Source organism: Platichthys flesus, chromosome 18 (assembly GCF_949316205.1).
Source record: "Platichthys flesus chromosome 18, fPlaFle2.1, whole genome shotgun sequence".
NCBI classification, from domain to species: domain Eukaryota; kingdom Metazoa; phylum Chordata; class Actinopteri; order Pleuronectiformes; family Pleuronectidae; genus Platichthys; species Platichthys flesus.
The window spans coordinates 13,954,194-13,979,094 of record NC_084962.1 but is presented as its reverse complement, the minus strand read 5'-3'; the positions used below and the strand labels follow the sequence as shown (position 1 = coordinate 13,979,094).

At 40.6% G+C, this 24,901-nt stretch overlaps 3 protein-coding genes, 2 long non-coding RNA genes and 1 pseudogene across 7 annotated transcripts in view; 2 read left to right on the top strand and 4 right to left on the bottom strand.

Moving 5' to 3' along the window:
- The window catches only part of epm2a (EPM2A glucan phosphatase, laforin), a 36,082-nt gene extending 35,106 nt beyond the window's left edge, over nucleotides 1-976 (bottom strand). Inside the window, exon 1 of the mRNA XM_062411035.1 lies at nucleotides 900-976. The gene's annotated coding sequence lies outside the window, so the exon portion shown is untranslated. The remainder of the gene's footprint in view (nucleotides 1-899) is intronic.
- A 16-nt stretch (nucleotides 977-992) lies between these two features.
- Nucleotides 993-9,380, top strand: LOC133973280 (uncharacterized). The gene is made up of 4 exons (XR_009924546.1): nucleotides 993-1,157; nucleotides 5,501-5,611; nucleotides 6,256-6,332; nucleotides 7,105-9,380. It is a non-coding gene; the product is annotated as an uncharacterized LOC133973280 (long non-coding RNA).
- Nucleotides 1,607-7,962, bottom strand: LOC133973277 (hydroperoxide isomerase ALOXE3-like; annotated as a pseudogene).
- Nucleotides 9,317-14,906, bottom strand: LOC133973275 (hydroperoxide isomerase ALOXE3-like). 2 transcript variants are annotated; one of them, XM_062411031.1, is made up of 14 exons: nucleotides 14,638-14,903; nucleotides 14,053-14,257; nucleotides 13,848-13,929; nucleotides 13,626-13,748; nucleotides 13,422-13,525; nucleotides 13,086-13,258; nucleotides 12,148-12,291; nucleotides 11,825-12,028; nucleotides 11,449-11,535; nucleotides 11,144-11,310; nucleotides 10,619-10,740; nucleotides 10,427-10,527; nucleotides 10,027-10,197; nucleotides 9,317-9,897 (listed from the first exon to the last, which is right to left on the bottom strand). In XM_062411031.1, exons 1-14 carry the CDS (start codon nucleotides 14,782-14,784, stop codon nucleotides 9,718-9,720), a joined length of 2,010 nt encoding a protein of 669 aa, XP_062267015.1. In that variant the 5' UTR covers nucleotides 14,785-14,903; the 3' UTR covers nucleotides 9,317-9,717. The 2 variants fall into 2 exon arrangements, with proteins under 2 accessions (XP_062267015.1, XP_062267016.1); XM_062411032.1 differs by lacking the exon at nucleotides 10,027-10,197 and having other exon boundaries at nucleotides 14,638-14,906.
- A 1,312-nt stretch (nucleotides 14,907-16,218) lies between these two features.
- Nucleotides 16,219-21,050, bottom strand: LOC133973787 (F-box only protein 30-like). Of its 2 annotated transcripts, XM_062411838.1 has the most exons (4): nucleotides 20,908-21,050; nucleotides 19,792-19,862; nucleotides 17,442-19,478; nucleotides 16,219-17,010 (listed from the first exon to the last, which is right to left on the bottom strand). In XM_062411838.1, the coding sequence occupies exons 3-4, from the start codon at nucleotides 19,419-19,421 to the stop codon at nucleotides 16,816-16,818; spliced, it is 2,175 nt and encodes a 724-aa protein (XP_062267822.1). In that variant the 5' UTR covers nucleotides 19,422-19,478; nucleotides 19,792-19,862; nucleotides 20,908-21,050; the 3' UTR covers nucleotides 16,219-16,815. The 2 variants fall into 2 exon arrangements, with proteins under 2 accessions (XP_062267822.1, XP_062267823.1); XM_062411839.1 differs by lacking the exon at nucleotides 19,792-19,862.
- LOC133973789 (uncharacterized) lies at nucleotides 20,471-23,145 on the top strand. Its single transcript, XR_009924609.1, has 3 exons — nucleotides 20,471-20,671; nucleotides 22,029-22,276; nucleotides 22,369-23,145. It is a non-coding gene; the product is annotated as an uncharacterized LOC133973789 (long non-coding RNA).
- Nucleotides 23,146-24,901: the final 1,756 nt, after the last annotated feature.

Here is a 24,901-nt window from a genome sequence, read left to right as displayed (position 1 = left end):
CAATTTTTTCATTTTCTCAATGCACGCCTGTAGAGAGTTATTAACGTGCATCCAACAACCTGTGAGTCCTCTCATTCTCTGTGTGGTTATTACTCCCACAGAAATTTCATTCCAGATTCTTCTCATGTGAGTCCAAGATACTGAACCCCAAATTGCCCCTCAAGGCTCTGCTGCTACATGAGTGATTTAGGACACACACATATATGCACTGTATAAGTGTTTGTGCGAGTGGTAAGACTAAGATTTTCTTTTGAATTCACAATGAACTTAACATAACATAGTGGTTTGACTGAATAGATACAATTTTTACTCAAGCCCAATTCATATTGACCTCAACTCCTCTAATATCTCTGTAACACATGTTGATTCATCGATTCACATTTTCATTAGGACTCATGGCAGTCATACACAATATACACCATGTTCTGTATACACCCTTAAAAGTAAAAAATGAATTAAATACACTGTATATAAATAATATAAAAACAGTGAGCAGAGTATATACAGTATCACATAGCGCTCACCACATTTCGTCTTGCACTGCAAATTTGTTTGTACAGCAGTGACTAGATCTAATTTCCTCTATAGATTAAATCATAATGTACTAATATTTGCAGAATAATGTATTTAGTTTTGCATATAGAATACTTGACATGCAATGAAATATTTGATACACCGAAGATTTACTTTTATTACAAAACTCCACAGATATTTAAAAGAAGATGTGCAGTGAAGTCAAAGAGCCAGGTTACTGAATTACGTGTGTCGCTATAATGCCATCATGAGGCGACAGGGGCACATTACACAGTACAAACCAAACATGGCGCAGTTGTTTTGGTGCTTTTCTCCTGAATCGCAGCTTTGAGCGGGAACATCCCCACAGGAGCTCAGTGTGTTACCTTCCCAGATGTAGCATCCTCTGGCTCTTTGCAAGAACTTGAACCACAGCGCGTCTTTCACCGGCTCCTCCAGCTGCACGTCGCCGAGCCACGGGTTCGGCTTCATGTGCACCGCTCTGTCCGGGTCCCACCGACCCATCTCCTCACGAGAGCCCAGGACCAAGAGCTGCACGTCCGCACTGTCCGGAGCGAGAATGACCCCGAATCTGAACAACATGGTCACGGGTGTCTAACACGGCACGGTTAGATTATAGCGCGGTAAGTATTCAGTGGAGTCGATAGTGTTTGGTGTCGTCTAAGTATAACACACACACAAATGATTGTAATTATGTCCTAGTGAGGACACAGGTTGGAATAATGCATTTCCGAGCCCCTTATCCCAACCAATATGTCCTCACATACCCGACATGTCTTCACTTTATCCAAAATGCCCTCTCCCCCAAAATGTTTTCACTTTCCACAACATTTCTTAATTCCCCCAATATGTTCTCACTTTCCCCAACATGTCCCTTGCTACCCAACATGTCTACCCTTTCCCCAACATGTCCCTTGCTACCCAACATGTCTTCCCTTTCCCAAACATGTCCTCACTTTCATAAAAGTCTTCACTTTTCCAAACATGTTTTCCCAATCCTCAACATGTCTTCACTTCCCCCAACATGTTTCAACCTTCCCAAAAGGTTTCAACATTTGCATCAGTCATGCACTTTATTTCTGATGGACATGAATTGATAAATTACGTGTGATGTTATAAAAATAAAGGGACGTTCCAAATATGAGCGACTATAAGTTTAATGGATATGAAGCTGAATACAGGTGACAGGAAGTAATTTTACACAGTACATATTTATCTTTAATGTTTAAGCAAATAATTCATGTATTTCCCCAAAACACAACATCAATGTGTTCTTACAGCTAATTCATCTCTGCCATCATGTCCATTACAGGAATGAAAAAGCGAAAACTCAATGTTAGAAAAGTGTAAAAAGTAACCTTATATATATATATCACCTTTTTGTTTAATAAGGTCGGAGAAATGTTAAAGCTATTATTTCCTACGTCCATCAATTAAGTTGTTGATGAACAACCACACTACAGGCCCACATATACACTAAAATATTTGATCATATCATGCAACACATACCCACAACAAAAAACCCTCCCAGGATGAAATACAATCGGTTAATGATAGAGAATTGATCTCTCTGACTTCCTCAAATAGACACGCTGCTCTCAATGCGAGAAGGGAGCAGGTAGTAGTAGGGCAGTTCAAGATGAGAGTTTCTCTTCTTGATTTCTTCACCGAGTTTTGACAACTCTGCTTGAAACTCCAGAATCATCTGTGTAAGCTCAGGCTCGTCAAATCTTTTCTCAGGATATTGATCCAAAGGAACCTGCCAAAGACAATGTCGAGACAAAAATATTACAGCGACAGAGTTTATCATTGTGCAAAAGACGACAAATCTTTATTGAATTATGCATGTATGAATTAACAAATGCATTAATATTTAAATTAAACTTACAACACCACTGTATTTGCCTGAAAGTTGATTTAACAACACTGATGTGGCGACAGTCTCTCCAACATCTGGGAGGGTCTCCATGCTTGACTGCCTCTTGGTGGTCGGAGGTGGCTTGTGCATTACCAATGGGCCATTTGGCGTCCAGAAGTACTAGTCAAACTAAATGATGAGAGAAATTTCAAGATGCATGTAATGTATGATTCAATATTTGAGTATTTATGTATTATTTTATTTTTTGAGTTATGTTGTGGCAAATTTGATGTCAAAATAAATGAATCGACTGAATCTCATTAAAAGTTACAAAAAAGTGATGTAAATGTAGGAAATGAAACCTGATGGCGGAAGAAGCAGATTACACATCTGCCACACGTCCAATATATTTGAAATGTGAAAACAAACCTCAATACATATTCCAGTGTCCTAACATTTTCACTCTTGCCTCACCTGTCCACTATTGACTACTGCGTGTTGAACCGACACTGTGAAGACCACGGTGATGAATTTAATCAATTCCTCAATGGAATGAAAGGAGTATGGGAATCCTGTCGGCAGCACCACCATCATTAGTTAATGTTTGGTATTCACAATTTGCATTGGACATTGGACTATAAGTTGTATACAGAACATGGGTTAAATACCTGAGGCTTTGTTTCCCAAGAGGCCGTAGATGAATATCTCACCGATCCATTCCTGCAGCTCTCTGTCTTTATAGACGTCAGCGTCTAAGGGAAATAAGTACTCCACTGCTGCCCTCACAAAGCTGGTTAACACAAAACAATGGGATTCTGAGTAATTATATGGAAGCATGTGGAAAAAAGAAATCCCTATCAAAATCCACAGATTGAATTAAACATGGTAATCACGACAGCTTCCCAAAAGTGAGGCCAAAGCATCTCAATCGACACCTGGAGTTTGTCCGACCAGCCACCTAGTGCAAAGTATGTAACATTTCTTCCACAGGATTCACCGCCAGCTAGTGGTTGCTTTGATGACATTTCTAATATGCGACAGGCGCAAAAATTAAAAAACAAATCTCAGCAGAATAAACACATTATTACTTGTTGATGATTGACCACAGCTTCAATCCATCATCTCTGTAGTAGTAGTTGGGGATTTACTCCAGTCCTCGTGCAGCGATGTTCTCTGGCAGACAGACGGAGCTGTAGGTCATTTCACGGAGGGACCTCCTCATGATCTCTAGCATCCCCTCATGTCCAGCTGAACTCTAATAATAAATGATACAGAAATATTTTGGATTAGACAAATATAACTTTGTTTTGAATCTTATAGAAATTCATTTTTTCAGCAGATCAAGATGAATAGAATAGTCCAGCTTTATATAATATATGTGAAAGAGCCTTACATTTTCAAACATCCCAGTAGGTCCCATTAGACCGACACGGCCTCTAATGTTTATGTCGAGAGTGGACTTACAGTGTGGAATCACCAGCTGAAGAGAAAGAGGGGAACATTATAAATGTCAAGTTAAGAAGCTTATTAAAGCCAGAATGGCACAGAATCTACAACAAAAATGGGTTCTTCCCTTATTCATACCAGATCCTTCCCACCAACTTAATCTGTTCGGTAGTTTTTGTGTGATATATTGAAAACAAACAAGGAAATAAACAGCAACACATCCTGGCTGTGTTTATCAGCAAAGAGAAGACACAACCATAACAAAACAAGTTCCCTCAACTCATGAACAAAAACCTTAAATACCAGTCAAATATCAGTTCAGATCCAGAAGAAAAACACGTACAAGCAGATTGAACTCTGCTGTTTCGTCATACCTTGTAGAGGGGATGAATCACAGGGAAGCAGCGCAGAGTGGCGACAGTGTAGACCTCTCCCATGAAGTGAGTATTCATGAGGTGATGGACGGCTTCATTATCCAGTGTATCTGCGTTTTTGATAAACATCTTTGCCAGCAGCCAGTCGGTCTCCAGGTCGCTGGGCAGAAAGATGGGATTCTTCTCTGAGGGCTGTTGATGCAGCTTGAATGTGATGAAAAATGTTGACTTTAAAATGTTTGAAGAGTGAAACAAGACTTTTGAAAAGATGTAATAAAAAAATTAATGCAATGTGGAAAATAATATGATTCAATGAAGATACTTGATTTTGATGTAAATATACCTGTATTACAATTGGCATCAGTTTGTTTTGTGGGTTCAAGTAGGACAAACAGAGACCAGGAGGCACAGTCAGAGATTCTCCCTTGTAGACTTTTGTGGGGATTCCATCCAGCTTCTTTTGTTAATAGAGGATGATATTGCCTTTCTGTATGGGAAGGAATTGAAAATAAGTACAAACATTTTAAGATCGAAAGATTAACGCTTACCAAAGCAATTAATAATGGAAAAGACAATTAAACAAAGTTAATAAAATAAATATATAAAATGTAACCATAAATTATAAAACACTACATTAAAGCCAAACTAAATATTAACAAATCTGAGGGGTCCTTCCCCTCAGCTTCAAACACCATATGCATTTCAGATGCTTTGTTGGTTTAGTGGATGTGTCACATATGCAAGCAACATAATGTATATTTTAATTATTTTTATAATTTTGTTAGTATGAATTAAATACTGTTACTTATCGTCCATCCAACTTTTGTGACCTTAGTAAATGGATAAATGACTCTTGGATCCCTGTGTTAGAATGTGCTCACAAGCAGGTCTGTGACCAAGTCAAGTTTAACTCTCTGTACCAGTCAAAGTATTACACATTAACACGTTCTATAGTCTTTTTTAGAGTCTTTTTCAATACCAGTAGCCAGTGTTAAGATTTTAAAAAGGTGTGATGTGTGCTGTCCTTTTGGGCTTTGTCACCACTGGTGAGGCAGAGTTTTATATTAATTGTTACTTATTAATTGTGGTCTATGTTGTTTGTTGTCTCTGCTTGTTATAAAAACATGCATTTGTCTGTCAGTGTTGCTCAAAGAGAAATTGCATCACTTTGACAATAATCTTTAAATGTTTATTGGCTGTTTTCGAGCTGAATCAATGATTCAAGGATTGAGGATGAGACAAGATTATTTTATTCTCTCTTCTTTCTTACCCCAATTTCCCTCATCAGACTGCTGCCCTCAGCCAGGAACGGCTTCACCATCTCCTCTGTGACAGGGAAGTTTCGGGGAAGCTCTGAGCAACGCTTGATCAAAGTGGGGTTGACTCCGTTCAGAAACTGGTATCCGTAAAAGTCATCCTCCTTCCAGTGCTCTGCAACGTACTCTGAAAAAAAAAAGAGATATAAGGTTTTATCTGCTCAGATTTAATGTACGACATGATCCTTGTCATAGAAAATTCATGTTTTTATAATGTGTATAAAAAAACAGAACACATACGTTTTTATTTCATGAAAAATAAGAAAATGTTTTCAACATTATCAGCTGATTTCAATAGTTTTCCTTGGTGAAATTTGCGATGCAACAACCATAACAAGGGATTTGGTATGATGCATGTGCCTGTAGGAAAATAAACTGTAGTAAGGTGTTAACTCATCAATTTAAATTATTTAATGTTTGATATACTGTATCCGATTTTGTAACTAAACTGTTCATAGAATAAATGTTGGTGACATCGTAGGTGCATTGTTTTTCATGATATTGAGCAGCATGTTGAAAATATTTAGCCTATATATTTGTAACATATGAATTATTGGTTAAACTTTGGAGGTAAGCTTAGTCAATTTACATGCGTGGTTTACAGCAATGAGTCCATATATAAGCTGTATAATAATCAGCTTTGGAGATTTAAATGATTACCAATCTGCTAATTTTTGTTAGATCACTTGTGAACTGATAATTCTGTGTGTCTCCCACATCCTAACAGGTCACCACTCCTCTACAGCGACTCTCCAGTCACATTCACAGACACCAGACACCAGGTATCAGACCACCGAACTCCTGGTTAGTAAAACAACCTCAACCTGCTGAGCCACAGCCACACCTGATTTGTGAAACCAGAGAGGACAAGCATTTCTGTCGAGGAAGTCTATGATCTGATCTGCAGTACTGGAAAATAGGAAATACCTGACATTGGTGTCTTTTGGAAGTTAAAGAGTCTTTTCAGGTCGTCGAAATTTTCCCATTTTTCGGTGGATCCGACCATTCCTTCAAATTTGAATTTCATTCCACTTAATTAAGACAAGGGAAAAAGGAAAGAGAAAAAAAAGCTTTAGTATATTGGAACAAATTTTTGTTGAAAATCTTTATCTACAGTTGACCCACAGTTGTTTGGTTGCCTTTAGCATTTCCTCCGCTTTGGCCTGATGGAAGCGGACTTCAGCTGGTAGCTCAGACACATTTTCTAAACTGCTTGTGTGGAAAAGTCCTTCAGCGAGAGGCTTCCACCTGAAAAAAGCAAAGGAATAAAATTACGTAAAAGTTGATTGTCTCAAAGCGGACAGGCCTGGATCTTTAGGTACAGGACGTACAATGCTGCACACTTACTGGTACAAGCTCTTTTGAAATGTCAGCTCCTTTTTACGATGTTCAATCAACACGACATAGTCTTCCTCAAAATACTTAACGGCTGGGAAGTGAAAAGAACGTTACGGCAGTCAAATTTCAGCTGTCCAAAACTGTGAAGATCTAATATCCCCCAAAAATATAAAGTGTTTAATAAAAAAGATCTATAAAATGAATAATTATATAATATCAGACCTCTCCCTCCTCTCAGCTCCACATACTCTCCCCTGGAAATCCATCTGTGACAGGGGAAGAGATTTGCCTTGCCCTCTGGAGTCGTCACCTCTATGGTGGAGAAGTACCACTCTTCTTCCTCGAAATTGAGAAAGGGTTCCTTCTCCACCTTGACCAGCAGGAGTTTCCCCAGAGATGAACTGGTTTTCACCGTGTAGGTCCCAGTCTGGAAGTAAGAGTTAATGTAAATATAAACAGTGAAGTAAGTGCAACATCGGTTGAAAAGGGTTGGGTTTAATGTTATCAGTCTCAAAAGCATTTCCAAGTCCACAGAGATAGACAAACATGGCAGATGCCTGGTGGAAGTGGGTCAAACACCACACCTTGAATAAACCTAAGAAATAAAACAAGTGGTTGGAATTTTCTGAAACACTGCCCATAAATGTGATCTACAAAAAATAAATCGATTTGCTCTGGCAGAAATCTGCTCATCTTAACTGAAAAATTGACGTTGATCAAACTTTGATTAGGTAGAAACTATGTAAAATAAAATATAGAATGATTCAAATAAACATACAAATCTGAACCAGGGAGAAAGCGTACCAGTAGAAATGGGCCTTTATGAGAGATTTCAAAGAGTATAAGGAGTTTGTTGGACTGACCACCTCAAGGATATTGATCCAGAGAGTGGGATTTTACTTAATTTGATAATACATTTTAGAGTGTCGTGCAGGTCGATTTAACTCACTTTCCCGGGATAGAAGTCTATACCCCAGTTGTCCAGTTCAGTTTTCTCACTCTCTCCGTCACTTTCAATTAGAGTGACATAAACATGATCCCATGTTCCTGCACTTGGCAAGTAACCTGTTGACACCTGAAGCTTGTACTCAGCCATGGTCACTCAGTGGATCAGTGGAAGAACTAACAGATTTTTCCTCTCCGTGCTCAGTTTTCTTGCTCTCTGCCTCTTCTCCTCACAACCATCCACCCTCTATTTAAGACCTTTACAAGACCACACCTCTTTTGGTCATTAAAAAAAGTTCAGTCAGACAACAAACGATCGAACATTTATTGCAACAGAACAGGTTTAGTGTTTGGCGAGGCTCCAACTTGATCACTCACCCATATGATTGCACAGGAAGGATGGGAGTGATGAGCAAATACTTGTAACCCTCTTGTAGCCTACAGGTGGATGCTGGGGTGGTGGAGGGGCTGAAGCAATTGGTAGCAATACTGCAGCAGCAGTGTGAGCAAAGGGGATGATGGGAAATTTCTCTCTCCTTAAATAGACCACTCGATAAGGTGGGTCTGTATTATAGATGGTTGTGGAGAGTGAGGTGTGTCACATGATGTATGTCACATGATTGGGGCAGTGCAGCCTGACCTAGCTGGCTGTTTTTTTTTGTCAGCTTGAAGTCCTTTACATCAGGATATGACACTTATTTGCTCAGGTTTGTACTGATGCTTTGTCTGCACTAGTTCAAATCTGTCTACATGTTTTAATTTAACTCAAAATTACTTACTTTGTACTCAAAGACCGAACATTTCTGATAGGGTGAGATGTGACCTTTTGACAGGGGTGTTTCCAGGAACTTTAGGAGACCTGCATGTGGACCGTACACAACCAATATTTATTAAGTAATCAGCCCTTCTCAGGGTGGAATCAGGTCAGGGCCTCAAGTAATGACCTGATTTGCCTTCAGTGCTGCAATATTCCTGCCTGGTACTAATAACAACAGGTTTGGTCATGCTGGGAACTGGCACACTAATCTCATATCACATTTCATTTAATTGTTGTTAGTTTAAACTTTTATTCAAGGTATAGTCGGATCAGGTGTGTGTTTAGTGTGCTGTGGAAGATGTATAGACTTTCTGCTGTCCTGAATTCATTGGGGAGCTCATTCCACCATTTATGCCCAGGATGTCTTCACTTTACCCAATATGTCTTCACTGTCCCAATGTTTCCTAACTTTCCCCAACATGTCCCCACTTTCCTCAAAGTGTCCCTTGCTCCCCGATATGTCTATACTTACCCTAACATTTCGTCACTTCCCCCAACATGTCCCCACTTTCCCAAAAGTGTCCTCACCTTCCCAAAATGGCTGATGCATCTCTGTCCAGATCTATTTATTATAAAGAGCCCCAACATAATGGTTTCAACATGTGCATCTGTCATGAACTTTACTTCTGATGGACATGAACTGATAAATTTCTCATAATGTCATGAAACTAAAGGGAGGTTGCAACTATGAGAGACTACAATTTTAATGGATTCAAAGTTGAACACAGGTGACGGAAGGTAATTACACACAGTAAATCTTTATCTTATTTGTTGCAGCAAATAATTTATGTATTTCCCCAAAACACAACATCACTGTGTTTTCTTGCAGCTAATTCATCTCTGCCATCATGTCCATTACAGGAATGTAAAAAGCTAAAACTCAATGTTAGTAAAGAGTCAAAAGTAAATTTATATATCGCCTTTTTGTTTAATAAGGTCAGAGAAATGTTTGTAGTTGCTGAACTACCACACCACAGGCCCACATAACAACAATATTTAATCACATCATGCAACACCTATCCACAACAAAAAACCTCCCAGGATGAAATACAGTTGGTGAATGACACAGAATTGATCTCTTTGACTTCCTCAAATAGACACGCTGTTATCAATGCGAGAAGGGAGCAGGTAGTCATAGGGCAGTTCAAGCTGAGAGTTTCTCTTCACGATTTCTTCACCGAGGTATGACAACTCTGCTTGAAACTCCAGAATCACCTGTCTAATCTCAGGCTCGTCAAATCTTTTCTCAGGATATTGACCCAAAGGAATCTGCCAATGACAAAGTCGAGACAAAAGTATTACAGCAACAGAGTTTATGTTGGAGGAAAAAATTACAAATTCTTATTAAATTATACAAGTATGAATTAAGCAATGCATTAATATTAAAATAAAACTTACAACATCACTGTATTCGCCTGAAAGTTGATTTATCAACACTGACATGACGACAGTCTCTCCAACATTCGGGAGGGTCTCCATAATTGTCTCCATGCTTGACTGCCCCTTGGTGGTTGGAGGAGGTTTGTGCAATAGCAAGGTGGAATTTGGCGTCCAGAAGAAGTAGTCAAACTAGACGATGAGAGAAGTTTCAACATCGATGTAATGTATGATGAAACATTTTTGTATTTATGTATTATTATTTTATTTCATGTAGTTGGGTTGTTGCAAATTTGTTGTCAAAATAATTTAATCGACTGAATCGCAATAAAAGTTACAAAAAAGTGATGTAAAGTAGGAAATAAAACCTGATAGTATGAATACATATTCCAGTGTCCTAACTTTTACTCTCTTGCCTCACCTGTCCATTATTGACTGCTGCGTGTTGAACAGACACTGTGAAGATGACCATGGTGATGAATTTAATCAATTCCTCAATGGAACGAAAGCAGTCTGGGAATCCTGTCGGCGGCACCACCATCATTATTTAATGATTGGCATTCACAATTTGGACATTGGACTATATGTTGTATACAGAACATGGGTTAAATACCTGACGCTTTGTTGCTCAAGAGGCCGTAGGTGAATATCTCACCGATCCAATCCTGCAGCTCTGTGTCTTTAGAGACGTCAGCGTCTGAGGGATAGTAGTACTCCACTGCTGCCCTCACAAAGCTGGTTAACACAAAACAATGGAATCTGAGTAATTATATGAAAGCATGTGGAAAAAATAAATCCCTATTAAAACCCACAGACTGAATTTAAACAATTAATGATGACAGCTCCCCAAAAGTGAGGCCAAATCATCTCAATTGACACCTGGAGTTTCTCCGACCATTCACCTAGTGCAAAGTATGTAACAATTCTTCCACAGGATTCACCGCCAGCTAGTGGTTGCTTTGATGCCAATTCTAATAAATGAAAAAAAAAAAAAAATATATATATATACATTAATTCCTGTCTCCTATATGCTGCACCACTTCTTTTATGAAGACAAGCTGCTGATTTTAAAACAGATCAGTGAGGATATCTGCAATATTTATTGCAGATATTTGAAGTTACCTGTTGATGAGGTTACCTGTTGATGATGGACCACAGCTTCAATCCATCATCTCTGTAGTAGTAGTTGGGGATTGACTCCAGTCCTCGTGCAGCGATGTTCTCTGGCAGACAGACGGAGCTGTAGGTAATTTCACGGAGGGACCTCCTCATGATCTCTATCGTCCCCTCAAGTCCAGTTGTACTCTAATAATAAATTATACAGAAATATTTACAATGAGACAAATATAACTTTGTTGTAAACCTTATAGAAATTAATTTTTTCTACAGTTCAAGATGAATAGAGCAGTCCGGCTTTGTATTATATATGTGAAAGAACCTTACTATTTTGAAGATCCCATCAGGTCCCAATAGACTTGTACGGGCTCTAATGTTTATGTCGAGAGTGGACTTGAAGTGTGGAATCAACAGCTGAAGAACAGAGGGGAAATGTTGAACGTCAAAGTAAGATTCTTATTTTAGCCAGAATGGCACAAAATCTACAACAAAAAATGTGGTGATATATATTTATAACAAACACGGTAATAAACAGTAACACATCCTGGCTGTGTTGATCAGCAAGATAAAACACAACCATAACAACCATAACAGGTTTCCCTTAACTGAATGAACAAAAACCTTAAACTCCAGTCAAACATCAGTTCGGATCCAAAAGAAAAACACAGGTACGAGCAGAGTGAACTCTGCTGTGTCGTCGTACCTTGTAGAGGGGATGAATCACAGGGAAGCAGCGCAGAGTGGCCACAGTGTAGACCTCTCCCATGAAGTGAGTATTCATGAGGTGATGGACGGCTTCATGATCCAGTGTATCTGCGTTTTTGATAAACATCTTGGCCAGCAGCCAGTCGGTCTCCAGGTCACTGGGCAGAAAGATGGGATTCCTCTCTGAGGGCTGTTGATGCAGCTGGAATGTAATTTTTTTTATTTGAAATGTTTGAAAAGTGACTTTTCTTAATAAAAATAAAATGCAATGTGGAAAAAAATGTTATTCAATGACAAAACTTGATTTTGATGTAAATATACCTGTATTGCAATTGGCATCAGTTTGTTTTGTGGGTTCAAGTAGAACAAACAGAGACCAGAAGTCACATTCAGAGATTCTCCATTGTAGACATAAGTGGGGATTCCATCCAGCTTCTTTTGGTCATAGAGGAATATATTGCCTTTCTGTATGGGAAGGAATCAAGACGCCACACAGATTTGTAATCAATCAATAGATCAATGCACCTTAAATCAGACCTTTCAAACTTAATTAATGCAGTTCAAAGTGATTTACAAAACAAAATTAAGAAATTAAATATATGTATAATGAAACCATAAATTATAAAACACTACATTAAAGCCAAACTAAACATTAACAAATCTGAGGGGTCTTCCCCCACAGATTCCAAACCACCAGCATTTCAGATGCTTTGTTGGTTTTGTGGATGTTTCACATATGTAAGCAACTTAATTTATTTTAAAATTAAGGTAGTATGAATTAATTACAGTTGTTTATCGTCCATCCACCTATTGTGACCTTGGTAAATGGTTAAATGGCTCTTGGATCCCTGTGTTAGAATGTGCTCACATGCAGGTCTGTGACCCAATCAACTTATTACTCCCTATACCAGTCACAGTATTACACATTACCATGTTTTATAGTCTTTTTTAAAGTCTTTTTTAATACCAGTAGCCAGTGTAAAGATTTTGAAAAAGGTGTGATGTGTGCTGTCCTTTTGGGCTTTGTCACCACTGGTGAGGCAGAGTTTAAAATTATTTGTCGCTAATAAATTGTATTGAATGTTGTTTGTTGTCTCTGCTTGTTATAAAAACATGCATTTATCTGTCAGTTTCGCTCAAAGAGAAATTGCATCACTTTGACAATAATCTTCAAATGTTAAATTGCTGTTTTCAATCTGAATCAATGATTCAAGGATTGAGGATGAGACAAGATTATTTTAGTCTCTTTTCTTTTTTACCCCAATTTCCCTCATCAGACTGCTGCCCTCAGCCAGGAACGGCTTCACCATCTCCTCTGTGACAGGGAAGTTTCGGGGAAGCTCTGAACAGCGCTTGATCAAAGTGGGGTTGACTCCGTTCAGAAACTGGTATCCGTAAAAGTCATCCTCCTTCCAGTGCTCTGCAACGTACTCTGAAAAAGACGCCAGGTATCAGACCACAGAACTTCTGATCAGTAAAACAACCTTTACCTGCAGAGCCACAGCCACCCCTGATTTGTGAAACCTGACAGGACAAGACATTTTTGTGGAGGAAATCTATGATCTAAGCTGAAGTACTGGAAAACAGGAAATTACCTGACGTTGGTGTTGTTTGGAAGTTAAAGAGTCTTTTCAGGTCTTCGACATTTTCCCATTTTTTGGTGGATCCGACCATTCCCTTAAAGTGGAATTTCCTTCCACTTAATTAAGACAAGGGAAAATGGAAAGAGAAAGAGAAAAAGAGAGCGTGAATATATTGGAACCAGTTTGTGTTGTAAACCTTTTCTACTGTCGACCCACAGTTTTTTGGTTTTGTCTTTCATTTCGTCCGTTTTGGCCTGAGAGAAGCGGATTTCAGCTGGAAGCTCAGACTCATGTTCAAAACTGCTTGTGTGGAGTAGTCCTTCAGCGAGAGGCTTCCACCTGAAAAAAGCAAAGGAACAAAGTTACATAAAAGTAAATTGTCTCGTAGCGGACATGCCTGGATCTTTAGGTACAGGACGTGCTGTGCTGCACACCTACTGGTACAAGCTCTTTTGAAGTGTCAGCTCTTTTTTCCGGTGCTCAATCAACAGGGGATGGTCGTCCTCTAAAAACTTCATGGCTGAGAAGTGAAAAGAATGTTAAGGCAGTCAAATTTCAACTGTAAAAAAATTTGAAGATTTAATGTCCAAAATCATATTTAACAAAAAATCTCTGTAAAATGAATAATAATATAATGTCAGACCTCTCCCTCCTCTCAGCTCCACATACTCTCCCCTGGAAATCCATCTGTGACATGGGAAGAGATTTGCCTCGCCCTCTGGAGTCGTCACTTCTATGGTGGAGCAGTACCATTCGTCTTCTTGGAAAAAGAGACGGGGATCCTTCTCAACCTTGACCAGCAGAAGTTTCCCTAGAGATGAACTGGTTTTCACCGTGTAGGTCCCGGTCTGGAAGTAAGAGTTAATGTAAATATAAACAGTGAAGTAAGTGCGACATCGGTTGAAAAGGGTTGGGTTTAATGTTATCAGTCTCAAAAGCATTTCCAAGTCCACAGAGATAGGCAAACATGGCAGCTGCCTGGTGAAAGTGGGTCAAACACCACACCTTGAATAAACCTTAGAAATAAAACAAATGGTTTGAATTAGCTGAAACACTGCCCACACATGTGATCCACGAAAATTGATTTGTTATGGCAGAAATCTGCTCATCTATACTGAAAAATTGGTGTTGATCAAACTTTGAATCGGTAGAAACTATGTAAAATAAAATATAGAATGATTCAAATAAAATCAAATTTGAGAGTGTCGTGCAGGTTGATTTAACTTACTTTCCCGGTGCAGAAGTCTTTGCCAAAGTTGTCCAGATCAGTTTTCTCACTCTTTCCCTCACTTCCAATTAGAGTGACAGAAACGTGATCCCATGTTCCTGCACTTGGCATGTCACCTGTTGACACCTGAAGCTTGTACTCAGCCATGGTCACTCAGTGGATCAGTGGAAGAACTAACAGATTTTTCCTCTGCGTGCTCTGTTTTCTTGCTCTCTGCCTCTTCTCCTCACAATTCTCCTGCCCCTTTTCAGCTCTTTTGTTCATAAACAATGGTTCAGTCAGACACATGAGAACAGAACAGGTTTAGTGTTTGGCGAGGCTCCAACTTGATCACTCCCCCATATGATTGCACAGGAAGGATGGGAGTGATGAGCAAATACTTGTAACCCTCATGTAGCCTACAGGTGGATGCTGGGGTGGTGGAGGGGCTGAAGCAACTGGGGGCAAAACTGCAGCAGCAGCGCGAGCAAAGGGGATGATGGGAAATGTCTCTCTGCTTAAATATGTGTATCATAGATGGATGTGAAGAGTGAGGAATGTCACATGATATATGTCACATGATTGGAGCAGTGCAGCTTACTGGCAGCCTGAACTAGCTGGCAGGCGACGCTCCATAGCTGGTGGAACCTGTGTTTCAGCTTGCAGTCCTTTACACCAGGAAATAACACTTATTTGCTCAGGTTTGTCCTGTCACCTTGTCTGCACTAGTTCACATGTTTACATGTGTTCATTTAACTCAAAAGTACTGACTTTTTACTCAAAGACCGAACTTCTCTGATAGGGTGAGACGTGACCTTTTAACAGGGGCGTTTCCTGCCTGGTACTGACAATTAGATGTTTGGTCATGCTGGGAACTGGCACACTAACCCTAACCCGGTTATCATTCACACTCCTTTCTTGCAGGGAAAGCAATAGAGAATGAATGAATTCTAACTGGCCTGTGGAGAGGTAAGAGTTTATTTAAATACTTAATTCTATTGAATCAATTTCGGGAAAGTCTACAGTATAAAGTAATGGTATATTCATTTGTTCATCTTCTTAACGCTCACCTGTAGAGGAGTCACCTGCGGAGCATTGGTACCCGTGAACCCTCTCGAACTCTGTGTTGTGATATTTCCCACGGTCGTTATGAAACGGTGAGAAATGTGAGAAACTTAATCAGACAAGTCCAACTGTGCCCGGACGCAGCTGCAGGGTGTTCAAAATTACCTCATGCGATACTGCTACTGATTGTGCAGTGTGATCGGAGGGAATTTGCACATAGGGGGATTTCCATTGAGCAACCAGGAGTAGTTATCAAACAAGACAGTTAAAGAAGCTTCAAGAAGTAACACGTTTTTAATCTTGTACTCGTAAATCATTCGCTACAAATTTCCCCAGCTACTGCTGCACGTTGAGCTGATTTGAGTTGCATCATCACTCTCTCACACATACACTGCTATTTTGGCAGACTTCAGAGAACAGTTCCTCCATCTACCTGGTCTTCAAATGTAGATTACTGATAATGGCACTCGATCGAATGCATTTCTCTCCTAGATTTCAGATGTCTAGGAATGCAAGAATCTTCAAAGAAAACATATAGAAGGCTGAAAAGATTTTATTGAGTGGTAGCAAATCACATGCATTAATGGAGCTATCCTCATATTAATATCCATCTGTTTTGACTCTGTCCTACAGACGCAGACTTGCATTGGGGTTGACATCATGAATCGGGTTTAGAAAGACGAGAAAGAGGAGACACAAGCAAATCTTGTACAGTGCTGGCATAACTTTCTGTCACACAGAAATAATGCAATAACCAATAACCTGCTTTTTCCTCAAGGCTACAACTTGACGACTAGACAGTGGAAACATTCAAATCTCTTTTCCTCACATCAAATAGAATAATATAAATCTACTGTGCATATTTGTCTTCAAGAAAATAGACTTTATCTTACCAGGTGCATATTCAGCAAAAAACTCATGCAAAGCTACAAGGTTAATATGTATTTTTCGTCAACATGGGAATAACCCACAAACACGTTGTGAGAGGTAAAGTGTTATTTCATTCATTAAGGCTTCTTCATATCTATTGTGTAATGCAGGAAGAGTTCATTGCTTATTCAAAAGCGAAAAACGTTGAAATTGCACCATCCACGTAATACTACAGTGATTGTGAAGGCGGTCAGCCCCGTTTGATCAGGTGTACACAGGACGCAGGACACGACGCAGCGATGGTCCGTCGCGTGCAGTGCACATGGCAGGAAGGGGTATGGGCTCCGTCTTATGCTCCACGGTGTTGTAGTGGCACTTCTTCAGGTGGTCCGACATGCTGGGGAGATCGGTGAAACCCCAGGACGACACGGGGCTGAAGGCAGTGCTGAATCTCCACACCTGAAACAGTGAATAGAAAAGGATGTTTGGGTGAGGAGGGGCACTACGTTGATTGACTGCAGATTTATTTATGTGTTTTAAACAACTAGTTCTTAACTTTACTAGAAGCAAGCCTTAGAGGTGGTGGTATGCGGATTTTAATGCCTACGGATAGAGCCCTACTTTCCTGAGTAACTAGCTGCTGGCTTATACATCAAACCGACAACAATGGAATTAATCTTCTTGGCATGAAAATAAATTGTCACTTTTCCTTTATAAATTGAACTGTAAAACTCTATGAGATATGGTCACAACTTATTCATATTCATTGTATGATTTAAGCTTTTGGCGGCTATTTGGAATGTTTCCACTTTCAAAAGCACACACATCTTTGTGACGAGTTTAAGTAATTTAGAGAGAGATCATGTTTACAGATTTAGTTTTCTACTCACTCTATTTTTGGTCTGCCATGACACAGTGCCATTAGCACCAGTTCCTTGTCCCCGCTCCCACTGCAGCTCCACTATACCCCTGGTCTGCAGGAGACTGGCACACACCTCCCTCATAGTCCGGGAAACCAGTGACAGCTGACACAGGCTGAAACTGTCCAGGAACCCAGCTATGTGCCACAGTATCTCATTGGGAAGCCCGCTAAATTGGTCAGACTGGGAGTCATTTGGAAGTTTGGCCCTTGGGCAAGGCTGAACCCCGAAGGACCGCAGGTGTCTGTCGTGAACCACCTTGGCCCCCTGGGTGGATGGGTAAAACCTCCGTTGGGAAAATGTGCAGCCATAATAGGCTAGTGGACAGCGGTGCTCCATCCAACCATTGAGACCAGCGTGGATGTCACCGTGGACGTTTGTGAAATGGGAAGAAAACTGGTCCCGGCGGAATGACTGGCCACAGACGAAGGGGAACATGTGTTGGTAGCGGGGGTTTGAAGGGAGGTAACGGTTATGTGGGACCGCCTCCACCTCCAGAGCTTCCAGGACAAGGCCGAGGCGGAGGGTGCGGAAAGGGCTTGGGTAGGCGAGCTGGGGGGCAGCATGATCACAGGCAGATGCAGAGGCCATGTCACCCACTCTTGTGTTTGTTACCAAGATTGCTGCGGGGAAAGTGAAGGTCTGTGTGCCAAAGTTGACGCAGTAGCCATCAACATAGACTGTGTCAGAGATCCTCCTACACTCCCTAGACTCTTCTAAGCAGAAGAGCAGTGCTGCTGTGATCAAATCAATCTCTCCCAGACCCATTGGGTCGTCATCCTGCTCCAGATCGGAGGTATCTACTGCCTTGTCCTCCATTTTGGGTCGCAATCTACATGGTGACCTGTCTGGGTGGAAACCTATCCGTCCATTTGGTAACGGATATTGGCTCTGACCTCTGAAATACTGGTAGTTGTGGAACCTCCGCTCAGACACATGGCTTTCTAATAGGACTAGCCCCCTGTCTTCCAGGACCACGTGACCAGCCCTCTGTGCCACACCCGGGCTGACATGCAGTGGAGACGACATTTGAGGCGTCCCTGCCTCCTGAGAAACACCAGCATTCATGTCACCTTGCCCCTCGGCAGAAGAGGCTGCATCTACACAGGCCCCTGTTGCTCCTGAATGAGGTCCCTTTGTTGTAGGAGCAACGTTTCCACTTAAACAGCTAGAACAAACACTTTTCTCCTCCATCTCTCTTTTCATTACAGCGTCAGCATCTGCTTTGTCTTCCAGTCTATTCTGAAGGTCTGTGCTGCTGCTCGATCTTCTCTCCTGCCCAGCAGCTCTTCTGTTTGCACACACTGAGCTGCTATCAACAGAACCAGCACTGCTGACAAAGTCTAACGCAGCAGCTAAACTTCTTGCAGTCTCAACTGTGGCCTCATACAGTTTACCGAAGTGCTCCTCGTTCAAGCCATTAATTCCACTGGCAATCTTCTCCCTTGCCGAACCTGGGGCAGGCGCTGGCGAGTTCTTTACCCTGGTCTCCTTACCAACTGGAACATGTGGCTGTCCCTCTGCAGTAGGTGCTATTGAAATCACCTTGAGGGACTCGAGGAGTGTACGCTGATCCTGAAGAGCGAGTGCCATGTCCAGCTGCTCCACCTCCTCCACCCCGCGACTGAGGCTCTCATAGGAGGTATAGTCCAGGCAGCTAATGGGCCATCTGTTCCACTCCATAGTACAGCACACCACGCCGGCCGGACACACCTCGAGGTGACCATACATTTGGTTGCGTACCAGCATGGCGGGGCAGCCATAGCCACTGTTTAGACAGGGGACCCTCAGTAGTGGGCAAAGAAGATGGTGCTCGCCAGCTTTGCAGGAGTGAAATACTGCCCCACACACATGAGGACAGGAGATGAGATCACAAGAAACGCCTGGTACAGGTCTGACCATGCATCTCTGGTTGACACAGGAGATGCAGTGAATATGATCCTTCTCCATCTTCAGAGCTGAGGGTCTGGAGAGCTCCTGAATGGGACTGTGACAAAATCCACTTTCCTGTCAAATAAATGGAAAGGGAAAACAATGTAAGTGTATGCCAAAGTACTGAACATGAATATTGTCAAATATCTATTTCTAAAAGTATTCTCCTTACACTTTATTAGAATTCATGAGATTAAAACAAAGTCTTGTTTGGCTGCCATCATTATGTTTAACCACCAGATGTCAGTGGCACCTTAATATTAACGTGTGATGCAGACAAAAGCTCATCTCATCCATAACCTTGTTAGGAAGTTTCCCAGCTTGATATGAAGGAGGTCACAACCTTCCATGTGGATAAAACAGATTCCTCTCTTAACTTCATACTCACAATGCAACGGGTATCGATTCAGTTGTGTGTTCACACTTGGAAACTAAAAACACATAATGATGATGCAACCCCTGGAAAGATATCACAAAACAAACTAATAATTAGCTTTCTCTTTGTTAAACTAAAATTGGCAGTAAAGTTGGGTACAATTCTGGCACAATGCACTTCAGATGATAATGTAACTAACAGTCAAGTAGACAGATTACAATTGAATCAATAAATATAAAAAACAGACACTAAATTGATAGTCAAATGCAGGGTATTGAAGCAGATGCGAATGTGTACTCCTTAGGGTTATATTGCACTTGGCTAGGTTCAGTAATCACACTTGGATTAAGGCTGGTTAAGAGTCTGTTAGTGTGAAATGAGAAACTTTGATGCAATTACAATTGACTGCAGGAATCGTTCAGTACAGATGATTATATTGTTGAAAGTCTCTCGTGTGGAACTTGGCCTCAGCCGCTGATATTCGATTGATGAAATTCCTTCTCGCCCCCCTTGCTGAACAACATCTGTGCAGAGATCACGAAGAACTGGAAGAATGTCCAGCACGTGTCTGTCCTCCTAAACCTCCAGGAGGACTGACACAGGATGTGTGATGTTTGCACGCGAAGACAGGGGAACCCAAACAAATCACAATGTTTACCTATTGAGATGCTAATCTGCGGTGCCCCTGCAGGGCTGCATGGAAGCTAACTGACCATTCAACTAGCATCCCAGCTGTTATTGTACTTCATGAAACGTCATCCAGCAGTTCACATCTGCTTTGCGTGATAAGTGTTGACAACGGAGGCAGCAAACACTTTAAACAGTCGCTACTTCTTGACAGTTCGAAGTTAACTTCCATCAAACATCTGCAGCTAAACGACCCCCCCACCCGGTAACCATTGAAGCTGTTGCTAAAAGTGAACTCTAGTTTGTATTCGCACGCGCACTGAACTCCAGCTTCGCGTCAAACCCTGTTTATCCTCTTTAAATCAACTTGTCGTTGTGACAATCACAAGCTAGCGGCTAACGATGGCTAACCGCGGCTAGCCAGCTGCGAAGTTGAGCCGCTTGCTCGACAAGCTAACGCGGCTCCGCACGCATCGTGTTGGCGTCGCAGTGTGTTCTCACCTCGTGTTTGTGCTGGCAGGAAAACTTCAGGTTGGACGTGTTTGATTTAAAATACGTTTACATGCAAGTAGCTGTGAACCGTAGTTTCCTCTGTGGAGCTACTGCTAATGACAGCTAGCTACATCAGTTAGCCTGCTGTTTTTTTCCCCCCCTCCCCACTGTCAAAACTTTATTGACAAAAGCAAGAACATCCATTTTACACTGAGGAAAAAAGAAAGCCTCAAACTTGAATGTCATTTAATCGTGTTGATTGCCACGATAATTTACAAATAGTAAATTTTAAAATTATGTTTGTAAATAATTGGCCAAACAAATCAAAATAAAAAATAGACTTTCAAATGTTAAATAAATTCCATCACATTTAGAATTTTGTTTTATATTTGATCTGTTTGCTCATTGTTGGTGTTATTGATGTAGATATAATCAGTCATATATTTTTATTGATTATAAATTAGTTTAAACTGAGATTATAGATTACAAATGAGCATGATGGGGAAAATATCCAAGCACACATCCATGACTTTTCAAATTAAATATAGAGGCTGTTATTCCATCATCAACAAATAGATCCATTACAGAAATTGTACAGTCCAAATACCCCACACCTATTTTGTAATTCCGACATCCAACAGCAAGCTATGGGACTGGTGAACAACTGAAGAACTGGATGTGTGTGGCATAAAGACTTTGAAGGTCTCAAATCAAGTGGGATAAAAAAACTATATCAAATTTTTTTTTCTTAAACTTGAATATTTTTTTTTTCAACTACCCTTTAGCAATTTGCAAACCTTCAAATTGTCATTGGATTAATCAAAAACAATTAGAAAAATGCATACTGTTGGGATTATCTTGACATTTTAAAGTCGTCACCATCATATGTTACGATTTGGCGCTTTATATGAGACTGAATCCCAGACCTTTTTTGTGAACCGCTTTGTAAACTTGTTTAAATAAATGCTATGCAAATAACGTCATTATTATAATATTATTACTTTAAGTTTAAACGTATAAGATAGAAACAAATAAGACCAGTCATGGATAAAATGACTTCTCTCATGTCTTAAAAAAGCCAGGTCACTCACTTGAATTTGAACTTACCCATATTCTTTTTGTTGTTGCAGGCAGTAACCACTTAGAAACAGGAGAGGTCAGCAATGCACTATTTCTGCGGATCGGCCTCCTGGCTGTTGATGGTCAGACCGTGGCCTGGAGACGCCACATTTCGAGGTCGGGATCACCTACAAAACAGCAGCCCTGGAGCCAGAGGACCTGGACCATGGACACATCAGCAGGACAGCGCTCAGCTGTACACTTGTCAGGAGCTGTTGTAGCAAAGCCATGCAGTCAGTGGGACCGTCAACATTACCTGGTATGAAATCCAACATAAATATTCTACAAAAACGACTCAGAACATTTTGTACTTTTGAGAAATTAAAAAATTACCGTTTTGTTTGTATACAGTCTACGATCAAGACAACTCAACCTGGCAGCCAGAAAATCCCTGTCACTTCAGGCCTGCTGATAGAGCAGTCTGAGAATTTAGAGAATAAGAGGCAACCATAGGATGTATACACAGACATGATAAACCCGTGAAGAGAATCGGTATTGACAATGTGATGTGTGGATGATGTGAAATTGCTCAAATGGCCACTTTGCTTCTGGAGACCAGCTGGGATTCTTGAAATAAAAATAGTTGTTAATCCAGATGGTTCAAACATTTTAAGCATTTATGGATAAATAGAACGACAACAATGATGTTTTTCATCTGTTGCTTAATGGAATTGTGGTTTCTAAGCTTTTTGTTGTGAGACGGCACTGATTTCAGGGCAGCTATTTCAATTGTATGTGGTAAAAAGATGTTGATGTTGAATAACTTATTTGTATTTAATTTTAAGCTTTGGTTTCCTCTTCCATTTGCAGTGAATCTATTTAGTCTCTTAGTGTCTTCATTTCACCAGCGATGGAACAATTGTCTTTGCACCTTCATCCCGTGCACCTGCTTTTTCCTTGAAGCTATCAAGTAAAAAACACCCTTTTCTTTTGCACGTTATAATTGGTTCATTGTGACCATTGTAATTACAAGATTCCCTTTGCTGTTCTGTGTTGCGTTTTTATAGGATGCCATCGATGAAAAGGACAAATGTTGCTGAATAAGAGCCAACAATCCTGACCTTGTGCAAAGCAAGCTCTAACATGAAATATTGGCTTGCCAAAAGATTAAGTGATGAGGTTTTTATATGAGGATATAAAATGTAAATGTTTTGTCTGTTTCTTTGGCTCATCTGACTATTCACACTGATATCAATATTACTGAGGGGAAGGGGAATCACTCTAATGCCTATAATGAGTGTTATGAAAATGACAAATTAATTGATAATTAGCCTGTGTAACACAATCAAAGCAATAATAATACCCTACTTAGGTCATTGTTGGGAAGTCTGGCTGGTCAGACCCTGCAGACCCCAGTCCTGAAATAAACCGAGAACCGCCTTTTGCCCTGAAGTGTGGCAACAGTAACCAAGTAGTCTCCCCTTCTCAAAACATGTCACTCTTATTCAGGTTCAATATGAGAAGCTTACCCCCAAGGCCCCGGCACCAGCAGTGGGAGTGTCATCGCGACTCCTTTTAAAAGTTTATTTGTGATTTATACCGCCTGGCGTGAGTCACGACCGGACCCTTCCCTACCACATAAGCTGCCCGCTCCCCTGGGACATGGCCGTAAGGTAGAGACTTTGGATTTCAAATGCTGGGCGGCGTTAACTCCAGATTAAATCACAGTTTAGACCTATAGCAGCTTACTTGGAAAACGCAGACCAGTGCAGATCAGGCTGCTGTCACGGTTGAACCTGTGTTCAGCATTTTAAAAAGAGGCAGAATTGAGATCCACGATTGGCCTCCACTGACCTGAGACCTGAAATGTCGTCTTTGACCTTCAACCAAACGCTGGGTGGTGCGACGCACACTGTTAACACTGCTGTCCATGGTGCTGAAACCATCCATCGTGGCTTAGCTCGCGTCTTGCATGAGTTGACTGAAGCCATGAATATATCAGATTCAAGCCTCAGTATAAGTCTGTCTGCGGCTTGTTAGCGCTTGTCAGTCCAGCATCATATCATTTACAGTGAGACATCGTGTAATTCAAAAGCTGCTAAATGCCTGAAACCAACACGACTCACTCAAAAACAACAGAATTATTGACATGCTGTTTGTTAAGCTGCAACCGATACTGATGATGGGGTAAATAGCTTTGATAGTGATAGTGTTCATTTAATAATCTGTGATATTACAGGATAATATTACAATGGAAATCATATAAAATGAAATGTTCCTCTGATGTGATTTTTTTTAACGTATTATATGTGATAATCGATGCCTTTACGTCTTTTCATTTTTATCTCAATCGTATTTATCACCACGTGTCAACATATATCGATATTCATCATACATCTTTATATAACACAGTCAGACATGAGGGGATAAATACTGTAGGGAAAAAAAAGGCAACGGTTTGGAGGGGTTTGAGATGGGGGGGTCTTAATGCTTCACATTGAGAGAGAGAGAGAGAGAGAGAGAGAGAGAGAGAGAGAAAGAGAGAGAAAGAGAGCGAGAGAGACTCAAATGATAGAGCCGAGGACCACGCGCTACAGAAGAAGGAGGAAGGCACGCGACATGTCTCAAGGATTCAGGCAAGTTTTACTGCAACACACAGAAAAAATGTAGTTTCACATATATGTTTAGTGTTAACATGACAATTAAAATATATATAAAAGGATTTCATTGTTTTTGCATCATTCTGCTGAAATATTAGTCTGTGTGCCTCCTCTTCTTCCTCATCCTGTTCTCATTAACATTATAACTAGACTTATTACCACCATAGTTGTTGTTGTTGTTGTGAATTGTGAAAGATGCCACCTTATGCACGACAGATATGGTAGATCATGTTGTGTGCGTTTAAACCAAGAGCAGCCAGGGAATGACAGCTGGATTTCTTATT